Source organism: Bombyx mandarina, chromosome 13 (genome assembly GCF_030267445.1).
Source record: "Bombyx mandarina strain Sakado chromosome 13, ASM3026744v2".
NCBI lineage: Eukaryota > Metazoa > Arthropoda > Insecta > Lepidoptera > Bombycidae > Bombyx > Bombyx mandarina.
This window is the reverse complement of record NC_143220.1, coordinates 12352442-12365303: the sequence shown is the minus strand read 5'-3', so window position 1 is coordinate 12365303 and position 12862 is coordinate 12352442. Positions and strand designations below refer to the sequence as shown.

The window sequence follows — 12862 nt, the reverse complement described above, 5'->3', positions numbered from 1 at the left end:
TGACCACTTAATACCAGGTGGGCTATGAGCTCATCCAACTTTCTAAGCAATAAAAAAAATTACAGTTAAAGTTTAACCTAAGGAATTTTAGATTTACAATGGAAATTAGTGCGAAAATATTTTTTTTTAACGTTATATACTGGAATATATCGGAATTTAGTATTTATGTATTTTTCTTATCCGTTCGGGCATAATGTACTACTACGTTCCACTGGATTTCCAAGTTGGTGATCACAGTACACTGCTATAATATTCAGAGAAAGTCGCTGACCATTTTCCGGTGATTCTCTTTGTCACTCACGATACTTAAGAGAAGATATTGAGTAGTACTATTTCATGCCGACACCACACAGCCAGCTATGAAGCCAATATTAGATCTAATCTGTCCAGCGTATTCTCTTACGTCATTTTAATTGCTAAGACTCATATTATGTCATCTTATGGCGTACAAGAAAACTATTAGAGTATTCATTAAAAATACAATCATGTTAAAAAAATAATGATTCACCGCCCATTCTTAAAAGTAAATGTACTTGAACGATAGCTTCGTCAGGGTTATCAGCTGAGTGGACTTGAGAGAAAAAAGAACCCAAAGCAAATAATATGTCTTTCTTCATTCAAGTTCGGTTCGGCGAACGCAATGCTCGTATCTCACGAGAGTCAAAAGCGTTGCCTAAAATCATTGAATTAATAGTCAATCTTGCCAGTGCCGGATTTTATTTTTAATTCACAAATATGGATCTAATCTGACTAAGGTCTTACGTGTTTTGTTACTTGAATTAGTTGCGATTTTTTCATGAATGTGAATGCTGATTTTTTTTAAAGTGCTCACTGTTTTCGTGTCCAATGAATCAGCAATATTTGTGCATACCAAAAAAGTGTAATTAACGTTACTGCTTCATCGCTCAGCGGAAACTAAAAGGCAAAAACAAGGTTTTACTTTTATTTAAATTTATGTGATTTTTCAAGATAGCTTGCAGCTCCGTTATCTGTTTAACTTCGATTGTCACTGTCAATCAGTAACCGACTATGTAATTGACAGTGCATGAGCATACGATCTTGATCACGAGACATCCAGCCTGGAAACTTGATAGCACAAGCCGGAATATGTTATCAAAGAATTATATTTTGATGATCGTTACAAAACACTGTCAATGCATACCTATAAAGATGGAACTCTAATGTTGTTTGTTACTCACTAATGATTTAATGATATGGATAGAAGATATTTAAAATTTGGGTATCAATTCTTTTTTGTCGCGTCCAATAATAATTGAATATGCAATACCGGTGTTGATGATACAACGACGGTTCTTCTCTCCACGTGTTATGTAATTGGAGAAAATTATGCATATGAATTCAATGAAGAATTTCGTTGCTAACGCTATTATTGTTTTTAAATAACGTTTAGAAAGTAGCTACTGATTATGTTCGTTATGCCAATTGACAGCGATGTTATTGACACTGACATTGTAATGCCTTGTTACTTTATATCCCAGTAGTCGCCTTGATGGTCTTGTGGTTAGTTACCTTGGTTAATGTACTAGCGGGCCGGACTTAATTCTCTTTTTTTTATTGCTCAGATGGGTAGACGAGTTCATAGCCCGCCTGGTGCTAAGTTGTTACTGGAGCCCATAAACATCTACGACGTAAATTCGCCACCCAACTTGATATATAAGTTCTAAGGTCTCAAGTATAGTTACAACGGCTACCCCACCCTTCAAACCGAAACGCATTACTGCTTCACGGCAGAAATAGGCAGGGTGGTGGTACCTACCCGTGCGTACTCAAAATAAGTCCTACCACCGCCAGTGATTTGAATGATTTGATAATCGGTGTCTGTGGAATAAATGGAAATGACACTTAGATAATTACAATGCTTACTTTTTTTTCTACTCTACCTATTCGCTGGTAGCCTAAGAAGGTATTCCGGCTACGCGCGGACGGGTAGGTGAGCTCACGGACTCCACTTGAGAGAATTTGCTAACACTAGCCCTAGCAAGAGCAGTGCTTAGCAGAATCTGCCACCGGATCGGAATCGCGACTCACTGAAAATATCCGGTGAGAAACTCGGTGGGCTGTGTCTATGGGTTAGTTCGATCTTCGAACTTTTCGTCGTAAATGCTTACTAAGTCACCTAATATAATCCTATCATAGGAAGCCGGTAAACCGCCATCTAGCGAGCGACCATGTAAAACATTTTTTTTTTTCAAATACAATTTATGACTTATGAAGTGCTTAGTTATTTTGTTATAAGAATTTTTAATAAAATTTTCAGCTCAATTCGCCAACGTTTTCAACATAAAACCTCAATGTATTTCATTTCCCTCGGGGGCATATTAACGTTGTTAAGTCGCATAAGTCGTCGTGGCCTAAAGGATAAGATGTCCGGTGCATTCGTGTTGAAGCGATGCACCGGTGTTCGAATCACGCAGGCGGGTACCAATTTTTCTAATGAAATATGTACTCAACAAATGTTCACGATTGACTTCCACGGTGAAGGAATAACATCGTGTAATAAAAATCAAACCCGCAAAATTATAATTTGCGTAATTACTGGTGGTAGGACCTCTTGTGAGTCCGCGCGGATAGGTACCACCGCCCTGCTTATTTCTGCCGTGAAGCAGTAATGCGTTTCGGTTTGAAGGGTGGGGTAGCCGTTGTAACTATACTGAGATTTTAGAACTTGTATCTCAAGGTGGGTGGCGCGTCTACGTTGTAGATGTCTATGGGCTCCAGTAACCACTTAAAATCAGGTGGGCTGTGAGCTCGTCCAACCATCTACGCAATAAAAAAAAAAAAAAAAGTGTAGTTTACTTTTCGTCGTTTAAGTCAAAAAGGTTTTTCCCCAAGTTTGAGGAAAATATCGTTTTCACATCTTGAGAGATGGGATGTATATAAAAAAAAAATAGCTGTTACTAAAGACTGACGTGTATCATTTAAGGAATATATTATGTAAAGAATCGTCTTTTTCTTTTTTGTCTGACTTCTGGTTGGACGGTCGATATATAATAGCGGCGGAATTCTCATTGTGATATCTATTCCCCAGCTACTTAACTAGTTATTTAACATTCCTTGGAACGAATAATAATAATAATCAAATCCAAATACAGATCATACGGATAAAAGGGCTATATAAATGATCGTATTTGTAAACAAATTCTAAGTTTAAATTGTAAAATAATTATCTTGGAATAAGGTCACTGACCTGTTAAAATTACTGTCGTACGAAAAGCCATGAAAATAATAATATGATTCTTAGTAATTTTTTGAGCAAATGTTTTTGTGTTATACGGTCAATTGATAGTCGTCAATTCAATGTCTCGGTTATCGATGTATTTTTTATCACAAGATTGCATCACATCTCTAAGCGTCGATAAGTGTGGCTGTGTGTCATAATCTTTCGTCCTAAAGAAATCCATTAAAATATTTCTAGAACATATTAAAAAATAAATGCTTTTCCTCCTAGGTTCTGGTCGCGAGTAAACGTAAGAAGAATATAACATACGGCATAGGCTTTGGTGTGATGGTACTTATTATCGCGGTAGTCGTCACTGTGGTCGTGCTGCTAGCTGATAACGATGGAGGAGTGGCCGATCCTATCATCACAACTGAAGGACCAACCTCGCCCATTACCACGACGACCACGACGACTACAACACTAGCACCGCCCACGACATCTCCACCCGTGCCCACGACCACCGATGCACCAACAGACCCGCCTCAAGAACCGCTCGATCTTGAATCGATCATAAACGGACTCTATTCGGCCAACTCCTTCAACGCTTCTTGGTCGTCTGGTGAGATTATGTCATAGAAAAAGAGTTATATATTTTGTTTTGTTGCTTATTGCCACTCTTGTTCAGCGGTAATGCCATATGCCTTTTTGTTCAGGACCCGTTGTAAGTCTCCTTCGATAAAAGAATGGCACTCGGTGCTTTGTACTGGGGAGCTCATTTCAGGGCCTAATGATAGCAAAATATATATCTACAAAAAAAAAAAAACACGTTGTAGACGAACTCTGACTCCAATGGCACTATTATACGATAATTGAATCCGAAGAACACAAAAGAAAAGATGGGTCAAATTTTTGTAGACGAAAATCTAATTTCTAATTCTGCCCTTCTCCCAGTCACTTGATCCTCATTTTTAATCAGTCACCAAATCAACCTCATTTTCATTTCGTCTCATCACAAGACATGTCCATACCATCCCAAACGCGCACTTCTCAGATTCTCTGTCACATGTGCCACTTTCAGACTTCGTTTAACATATTCATTCCGTATTCTATCCATTCTCGTTACTACACACATCCATCGTAACATTCGCATCTCTGCTGCATGCAATCGCCTTTCATCCGCCACTTTAGTCGTCTATCTAAGCTATTTCTATCTATCTATTCTATTCGCTTCAAACCTATCTCAACAGAAATATACCTATGTAGTGTCAAAACTAAAGAAATACGCTACTAAGAACAGCTCATAAGCTAATAACAACTAAATGATTAAATGTATCTTTTTTTTCATCCTTTTGCTACTGGTCAGGATATTAGAGAGAAGTTATAAAATTGTCATTGGTCCTTGTTGCGTGCCAATTTTTAAGTTAATCGGTCGTCTTGAAGTCTGTGAATACCAAATACCATGCTAATGAAACCATGTTAAAAAGACGTGTTGCTTCAAAAGATATGAAGTTCACTAGTATATTTTTAGAAAAGTTTTTAATGTTTTTCAGGCAACGAAATTCTGTTTAGAAACTTTAACGGTGATTTGGTTCAATACAACGTGGATTCTAGAGATACAATAACTCTAATTGCCAACACATCACAGGTGAGTTCAATACGATATCACAAAAATAAAAAAAACCTACCCGAAAAATCTCTCGTGAGACCCAGCGGTTTATCTCGTGAAAGAGAACTAATATTGGACTCTAAACATGGATTTCGAATCTAGTTTTAATTTGTACTAAGCTACGTTAGTATCTCACGGGTCGCATTAATATATAGACGCAGAAAATAATAAAAGCAACCCAGAAACCGCTTCGTTCGCTGTCACAAGCGAGCATCTGGGTCAAGGTTATTTCAGCGGGTGCAATAAAACTTGTAAAATCGAATTGCAATTCAGAGAGACAATGTGTTTACTATAAACGCAATGTATTGTGTAAATTATTTTTAACAGACTACTAAACGTTGAGTCAATTTTACTTTAATGTCATGTGCGTGATTTGTTACATTTGGGGATAAAATAAAAATAAAACGTTCTGCATAGCAGATAGCTTTGTTGCATTTTCTTACAATCATTATGTGACAGGTGGTAGGAAGTCTTCTGAGCTCGCTCGGGTAGCTATCACCACCCTACCTATTTCTGCCGTGAAACAGTAACCCGTTTCGGTTTGAAGGGTAGGGCAGCCGTAGTACTTAAAAACGGAGTCTTAGAAATCATGTCATGACGTCATTTACGTTGTTGAAGTCAACTGGTTCCAGTAGCCACTTAACACCAGGGCCGCGAGCTTGTCCCACTATTTAAGTGATAAAAAGAAAAACCTGCTAGAGAGTCTCAATTGTATTGTAAAGGAGGCTGTCGCAACCTTCTAAGGGCAACACATGAGTGTTTAGCTTTAGCAAAAGGCCTTTTTCATGTAGCAATCCTTCTGGTATTAATTTGTGCATTGTCGCTATAAAAAAGGCAACCTTGGGAAGGAACGCGCACTATCCGTTTTTCAATCTGTAGTATAGACCGGGAATGCGTGGAGGGCTGTGTTCGTATGCCCGACCGAGAGATGGCGAAAATTGCGCAAGCCAGTGGTATTAACCTTGTTGGAGTTCTGTCCCAGCGGGGTCGTTTTGGGGTTACTTAGTGGCTTTGAACCTTTTCTGTATACCCCCCTAGGGCTTAAAACGTGGGGCCAACAGATGCTTACAAATGAAAAACGAATATAGAATCCAATTTGATTCTTTCATGTCATATATTGTTTGTGAATACGTGATAAATAGGTATTTGCTCAATACCAAGCCAATCGATTAGTATTGCCTATGGGCTGTTTTATAAAACAAAATGTTTGCATATGTTTCAGACTTTGCAGCAGTCTTCGCGAGTGACGCAGCTCTCTTCTGATGGGTCACAAATCATCCTGGCCTACAGCGTTGCGCCGGTGAGCATTAAATTACACATTTTTTTTATTGCATGGGGTGGACGAAATCACGACCTACCTGCTGTTAGGTTGTTACCGGAGCCCATAGCCCGCAACCCATCTAGATACATGAGTTTTAAGTGTCAATCTTGTAGTGCAACGGCTGCCCCTCCCATGAAACCAAAAAGCATTACTGCTTTACGGCAGAAATACATAGGGCGGTGGTAAGCACCCGTGCGGGCTCGCAAGATTCCCTACCGCCCAAACGTGGATATATTGTTAAAAAAATATTGAAATAGAACAGCAAAACGTGACTAATACGTAAAATATGCTAAAATTGCACTGGCCTTTCTATCGATATTAATTAGGTACTTTTACAATTTTCTTTTTCGTTATTTCTAATCAAATTCTTGTTCTATAAGATCATTTAGATAAATCGAAAGGAGATCACAAAATAATAATGATCAAAGCTAATTGAAACAAGAAGTTTCGTAATAAGCGGATCAAAGTAATATTTGACGGTTGAAGCAATAATATTTGAAATGGTTTTACGGAGATCCGGCTCCAGCCGTGAGCAGCTCACAATAGCGAGTACACTGTGCCTTTTGTTTACACATTAATTAGACTTGAACAAAGACATACTCGTCAAGTCTTAAATTAGTTTGTAATTTAATAAATTTTACAATTGACCAATGTGTTTAGTACTTAAAAGTTTTACTGGAGCTAAATTCTGGGAGCTACAAAATGTTGGAGGGACCGTTCGCTCTCATCGATCGTTCGTATTGTAGGGAGATAGAAAACATATTACAGGACCGGCATATGCGCTCGTATTTCTGCTGTAATCATTTATTCTAGTTCTTAGGCAGATTAGTAATCATTCGCGTTTGACTCTCTTGCTTAGTGACAACGCCACGTTTTCCTGTTCACGAATTCTGATAGCCACAGAAGTCACCTGTGGTTCATTTAACCACATACGAGTATGTGACAGGAAACGGAGAATATGCGGGCTCTAAATAATTTTAGAATTTAAGACGCTCAATTAATTGCAAGAGCTATTATTATTGCATGGTAGCAGCAGAGTTGTGGCAGGCGATTGCATGCAGCAGAGATGCGAATGTTCCGATGGATGTGTGGAGTAACGAGAATGGATAGAATACGGAATAAATATGTTAGAGGAAGTCTGAAAGTGGCACCTGTGACAGAGAAGCTGAGAAGTGCGCGTTTGGGATGGTATGGACATGTGATGAAACGAAATGAAAATGAGGTTGATAAGATAATGTTAACTATCAATGTGGAAGGATAAAGGGGAAGACATATACCTAAGAAGAAATGGATGGATTGCGTGAAAGACGATATGGGTAAGAGGGGAGTGAGCGAAGAAATAGTATATGATAGAAGAGTATAGAAGGAGAAAACATGTTGCGCCGTCCCCAGGTGACTGGGAGAAGGGCAGGATAATGATGATGACCAGCAGAGTTATGGAATGAATACCTATCAGCGATGTTTGTTGATTACATGCTATTCTTAGATCAAAAATTGCAGACAGTCCTCGCCGATAATCAGGATTTTGGGTCCCTGGGCCTGGCTTGAAGTCCATGATTGGCCATAACGACTGACTATTAGATGGTCCGTATGCTCGTCTGTCTTGCATAAAGATAAAAAATAAAAAATTAATCATTATGGACAACAAAAAATTTATCTCATAATTAAATACTAACGTTGACCTCGTTAATGAAACTGTCTTTTTTTATAACGTATTCAACGCAGAATGATCTGTTGTAGTTGAATCATAAATTAATTGCCTTTATAAATCGTTGGCATGCCACAAACAGCTCGTATCAAGTTATTGTGACGACACATCTGTGTAAATAGCTGTTCAAGAAACAAAAGATATTTATAATGAGTTTCTGTCGTATTCATTGTACACAACTGACGTTTTTCTTCATAAGCGGACTAATCAAAAAGGAGGGACTCTCGCACGGGGAATATGCGTTTTGACTTATATTTTACTAGCGGCACGCTCCGGCTCCGCTCGGTCTTTATCAAAAATTTCAACGATATTTGACGTTGTTTTATTTTTTAAATAAAAAAGAACACTTATTGCGGCATAACTAATAATACTTAGACATATGCTGTCGGGACACTTTTTGTAAATAATAAAAACGTAGTGCATTATTTTATTCTATCATCAATAGTTTTCGCAGGGCACGCGATGTAAACAATATGTTAGGTATTTTTTTTACACCTTGGGTTACATTATTGGAGTTTTAGTAAGGATCCCTAATTATTTCCAAAAAAGATTATAGCCTATGTCACTCGGGAATAGTGTAGCTTCCGAACAGTGAAAGAATTTTTCAAATCGTTTCAGTAGTTTCGGAGCCTATTCAATACAAACAAACAAACAAATCTTTCCTCTTTATAATATTAGTATAGATTGGTGTGAACCAGTGCAATGTTAGTTCCTACGGTTTTCGGGACGCAGACGCAATTAAAATTATTTTTCGGATTTATCTCACGTTTATTATTTACAATATACTACATAATATTTCCGACCGATTTCGTGGTCACGGATGACTAAAAGTGCTATTCCTCGTCATTTATATAAATTGCTTAGCACCGTCTAATATTCTATAAAAATATCTCTAAGTATATTGTTCTATTTTTATTTTAGTTGACCCAGAGGCAAAAAGGTCTAAGTAAATAATTTTTTATGACGTCACGTCATCCCCAAGATGGCTGGGTCTTAAGGCGAATGTTTTATCCATTGTAGTACTGAGACACAGTGAAGAGGTTTGTATTACTGGTGGAAGGCGTAATGTGAGAATAGGGACCTACAACCATGCATTTCGCTCGTGGCGGGTACCACCGGTGTGAAGAGTGAGATAAATGAAGATTAGACCTCTTTTTAGTGTTGGTACGTTGAGATATCTATGGATTTCAGCAAACACTCCCCACCAGGCATGCTATGAGCAAGCAGTAAAAGATTTAAATCAGATGGTAAAAAATCAGTAAGTGAAAAAATTTAAGCTCAAGCTTAAGAAAAATGTTATTTTATTCAGCCCACTGAGTTTCTCGCTGGATCTTCTTAGTAGGTTGCGATTCCGATCCGGTGGTAGATTTTTATTTTATTTATTGCTTACATGGGTGGACGAGCTCACGGCCCACCTGGTGTTAAGCGGTTACTGGAGCCCATAGACATGTACAATGCAAATGCGCCACCCACCTTGAGATGTAAGTTCTAAGGTCTCAAGTATAGTTACAACGGCTGCCCCTCCATTCAAACCAAAACGCATTACTGCTCCACGGCAGAAATAGTGGTGGTACCTACCCGCGCGGACTCACAAGAGGTCCTACCACCAGTAATTACGCAAATTACAATTTTACAGGTTTGATTTTTATTATACGATGTTATTCCTTCACCGTGGAAGTCAATCGTGAACATTCGTTGAGTACGAATTTCACTAGAAAAATTGGTACCCGCCTAAGATTCGAACACCGGTGCATCGCTCAACACGAATGCACCGAACTCACAAGAGGTTCTACCACCATATTCCGAGAAGCACAGCTCTTGCTAGGTCTGGTGTTACCAAATTCTCGTAGGTTGAGCTCGTGAGTTCATCTACCTGTCCAGGCTAACTGGAATAGCTCCTAGGCGAATACCTCCCAGCAAATAGGTAGAAAAAAGTAATTTTATTTTACATTTCAGCTGTTCAGATACAGTTTCTTGGCTCGCTACGCTGCTTATGACGTCGCGACCGGCTCTGAACGAGACATCGTCCCTCCTGGAGTACAATCCAGCGAGGTCTTCCTCCAGAACTTCGTGTGGGGTCCCAGAGGCACATCTCTCGCTTTCGTCTATTTGAACAACATTTTCTATCAGTCGAGCTTGACGGCCGCCCCTCAACAGATTACGACTTCAGGCGAGATTAATGTCATCTATCACGGTGTTCCCGATTGGGTCTATGAAGGTCAGTTCGGTGACGTTATTTTTTTCTTTATCATTCTTTGAGGCCTACTAAGATAATGCAGATAAATAATTTCAATACTAGATATACAATTTGAATTGATATTAATGCAAACCGATACAATATGATGGATGTCAGAAATGAACGATTTTGAAATGATAGACCATAGAATGCCTCCTAATTTGAAGTGATTAGCAGTGCCAATAGTGCGTTGAGATAAAAGTCTCAACTTTATAGCAAAACGGCTGTATACTCTTCAAACGATTATTGTACACCTGATGATTGTCTGGAAGAGATCGCTCTTAGTGATAAGACCGCAAATTGTACTTTAATTATTTATTTAATGTTTCGAATTACATACATTTGTTGTTTTTTTTTTGTGTACAATAAAGAATACTCTCTCTCTCTCTCTCTCTCTCTCAATCGAGGATTCATCTCTGCGGCTACTGCCCGTCCCCGTAATACATCCTTCGTTGATAAACCCAGATGTTAGTAAATAAATAATAATTACAGAGGAAGTCTTCAGTTCAAACAACGCGATGTGGTTCTCGGCGGACGGTCAGAAGTTAGCCTACGTGACTTTTGACGATACAAACGTTCGGGTGATGCCGGTCCCGCATTACGGCGTCCCAGGCAACATCAACTACCAATACACCCAGCACCATCAAATAAGATATCCTAAGGTACGCAGCCTTATTCTGTTGAAAAACATAAATAAAAAAAAAAAATGGGAACAAAATTAGGATTCCTTGTTATATGAGTACCAGAGATTGACATACATAGATATAGGTTTAAATATATACAAATACAGATAATAAACACCCAAACAAAGAGTCAACAAATCTGTTCATCACACGAATTTTTGGCCGATTTGGGAATCGAACCTACGAACCCTAGGCGAGTCAATTCAAAAGTCAGTGTTGAAAATTTTTATTTTTAGACTCAACAGGGTCCTCATGAGAAACATATTTAGTGAAGGTAATACGTATTGCGAACCATTACGTATATATTTCTGCCTTTAATTTGGTTTGAATGGTGGTACAGTCATTATTTAGTCCAGTTGGGAGTTTTGACTGGCCTTACACAGCCCATCTAATAAAGAAATGCCCACAGTCGCCCATTGACATGGGCAATGCTAAAGCGTTAGCCGGGTCGCTCTTTAACGTGAAATACTCTGCCTCTTAAAGGAAGTATTCATATAACCTTTTTAAGATCGTCTGAAGAAATACGTAATTGCTCAAACGGACTTATTCTCGAGTTTTATCGAAAACGAACAATAATAACAGCGACTAATTAAATATTCCACTTCAACCTTGTTTATCATGATAAAATGTTTATCCATGAATCAATTTATAAACATATTATGAAAACTTACTTGATGAAAATTAGCGCGCGATTTGAATTTGAAATTTAAGGTTTATATTTTGGTATAATCTTTTTATCTATACTAATATATAAATCTACAGTGGTTTTTACGGATGTTCCATTATAAATACTGAACCATGCATCCGATTAACTTGAAACTTGGTATCCATTTAGAAAATACGTGTACTTAATGGATAGGCTAATATTTAATACATGAGTGTTGGACTCCCTACACCAGTTGCGGGGTCGTTAATGATGAGAATCTTTGTGGGGGTGAGAAATAATAATGTTAATTTTAAATGCCCAACGAAGGACTGGTACACCTAGTAACTTATATATATTAAAGTACATTATGTCGGGTAAGTAAAATGCTTAAAATTAATTATATAGTCAAAATCTGGTGTATAGCTAGCTGCATTATTAGTGGTTCAATGATAATACAATGTTGACATGACAATAAAATTGTTCAAATGCATCATGCAAAATTTAGAAATGCAATTTTGGATTTTTTTACGCGTTGATTTAGGTCCGATTTGTTAGAGTAAATTTTTTTATTGTTATTGTTACCTTACGTAAATTTTAAGTCATGAAATGAGTGAGCACTCGTGTTGAATTATATCGGGAGGTTAAAGGTTCCGATATGAGGGTGGTGAAAGCGAAATTTTTGCAACTTTACTGGACAGCACTTAACAAAAAAAAAAAAAACTTCAGCTATTTGAATGGGGTAAGCTCAATTGAAGTTTAATTTAAAACATCGAACTGTAGATGCTAATACCAAATAAAATGAACCTTTAATTACAAAGATAAATGTCGCGTGTTAAGCGACATTTTGCTTAAAACAAGCATTTCAACCCTCGATATAGTTGTTCTTTACCCAAAAAAAAAATAAAGAAACATGAATTAAATGAGAGAAGTCAAACGAGTTTCAATTATACAACTTCTGTTGTTTTTGAAAGTCTTCCGTATGAAGAAAGATGAAGTCGACTAAAGTCTGTTTCAATCCAACGAACAAAGCGTTCGGCTCGTGTATTTTGGAAGTTGTAATTTCCCCTTCGGCCATAATCACAGGCCAGAGTGCTTGCAACTTTTTATGAAAACAAGCAAAGTTAGTTATATGTTACGGTAATTCGGGTGTGTCCCGTTATTACTGCAAACTCGAATCTCTTTGATTAAACATAACATGACTCATTACATACATTACATACAATATTCGGTCACCAGCGTTTGCGCCAGTGCGTTGCCTAGAATTGTGCTACTTTGCGGATCTTTTAAGGGTAAGGTTATGTTCTTGTCTTTTTTAAACTAATCTCTGACAATACATATTTTAACTGCTATTCGTTATTGGCACCGCGTGTTTTAATAATGACTTTTAGGACATTTTTCTAAATAACGATATTTTTCGTTTA

General features: G+C 37.8%; 1 protein-coding gene across 4 annotated transcripts in view; it reads left to right on the top strand.

The window, feature by feature from the left end:
- Positions 1–12862, top strand: part of LOC114241794 (venom dipeptidyl peptidase 4) — a 55443-nt gene that overhangs the window by 22699 nt on the left and 19882 nt on the right. For 2 of the 4 annotated variants that reach the window (XM_028172763.2, XM_089732401.1), the window contains exons 3-7: positions 3470–3800; positions 4732–4826; positions 6070–6147; positions 9833–10094; positions 10605–10774. In XM_028172763.2, coding sequence (XP_028028564.2) covers positions 3470–3800; positions 4732–4826; positions 6070–6147; positions 9833–10094; positions 10605–10774 — 936 coding nt within the window. Of the gene's footprint in view, positions 1–615; positions 934–3469; positions 3801–4731; positions 4827–6069; positions 6148–9832; positions 10095–10604; positions 10775–12862 lie in introns of those variants that run through there. The other 2 variants (XM_028172764.2, XM_089732402.1) reach the window with 2 other exon arrangements.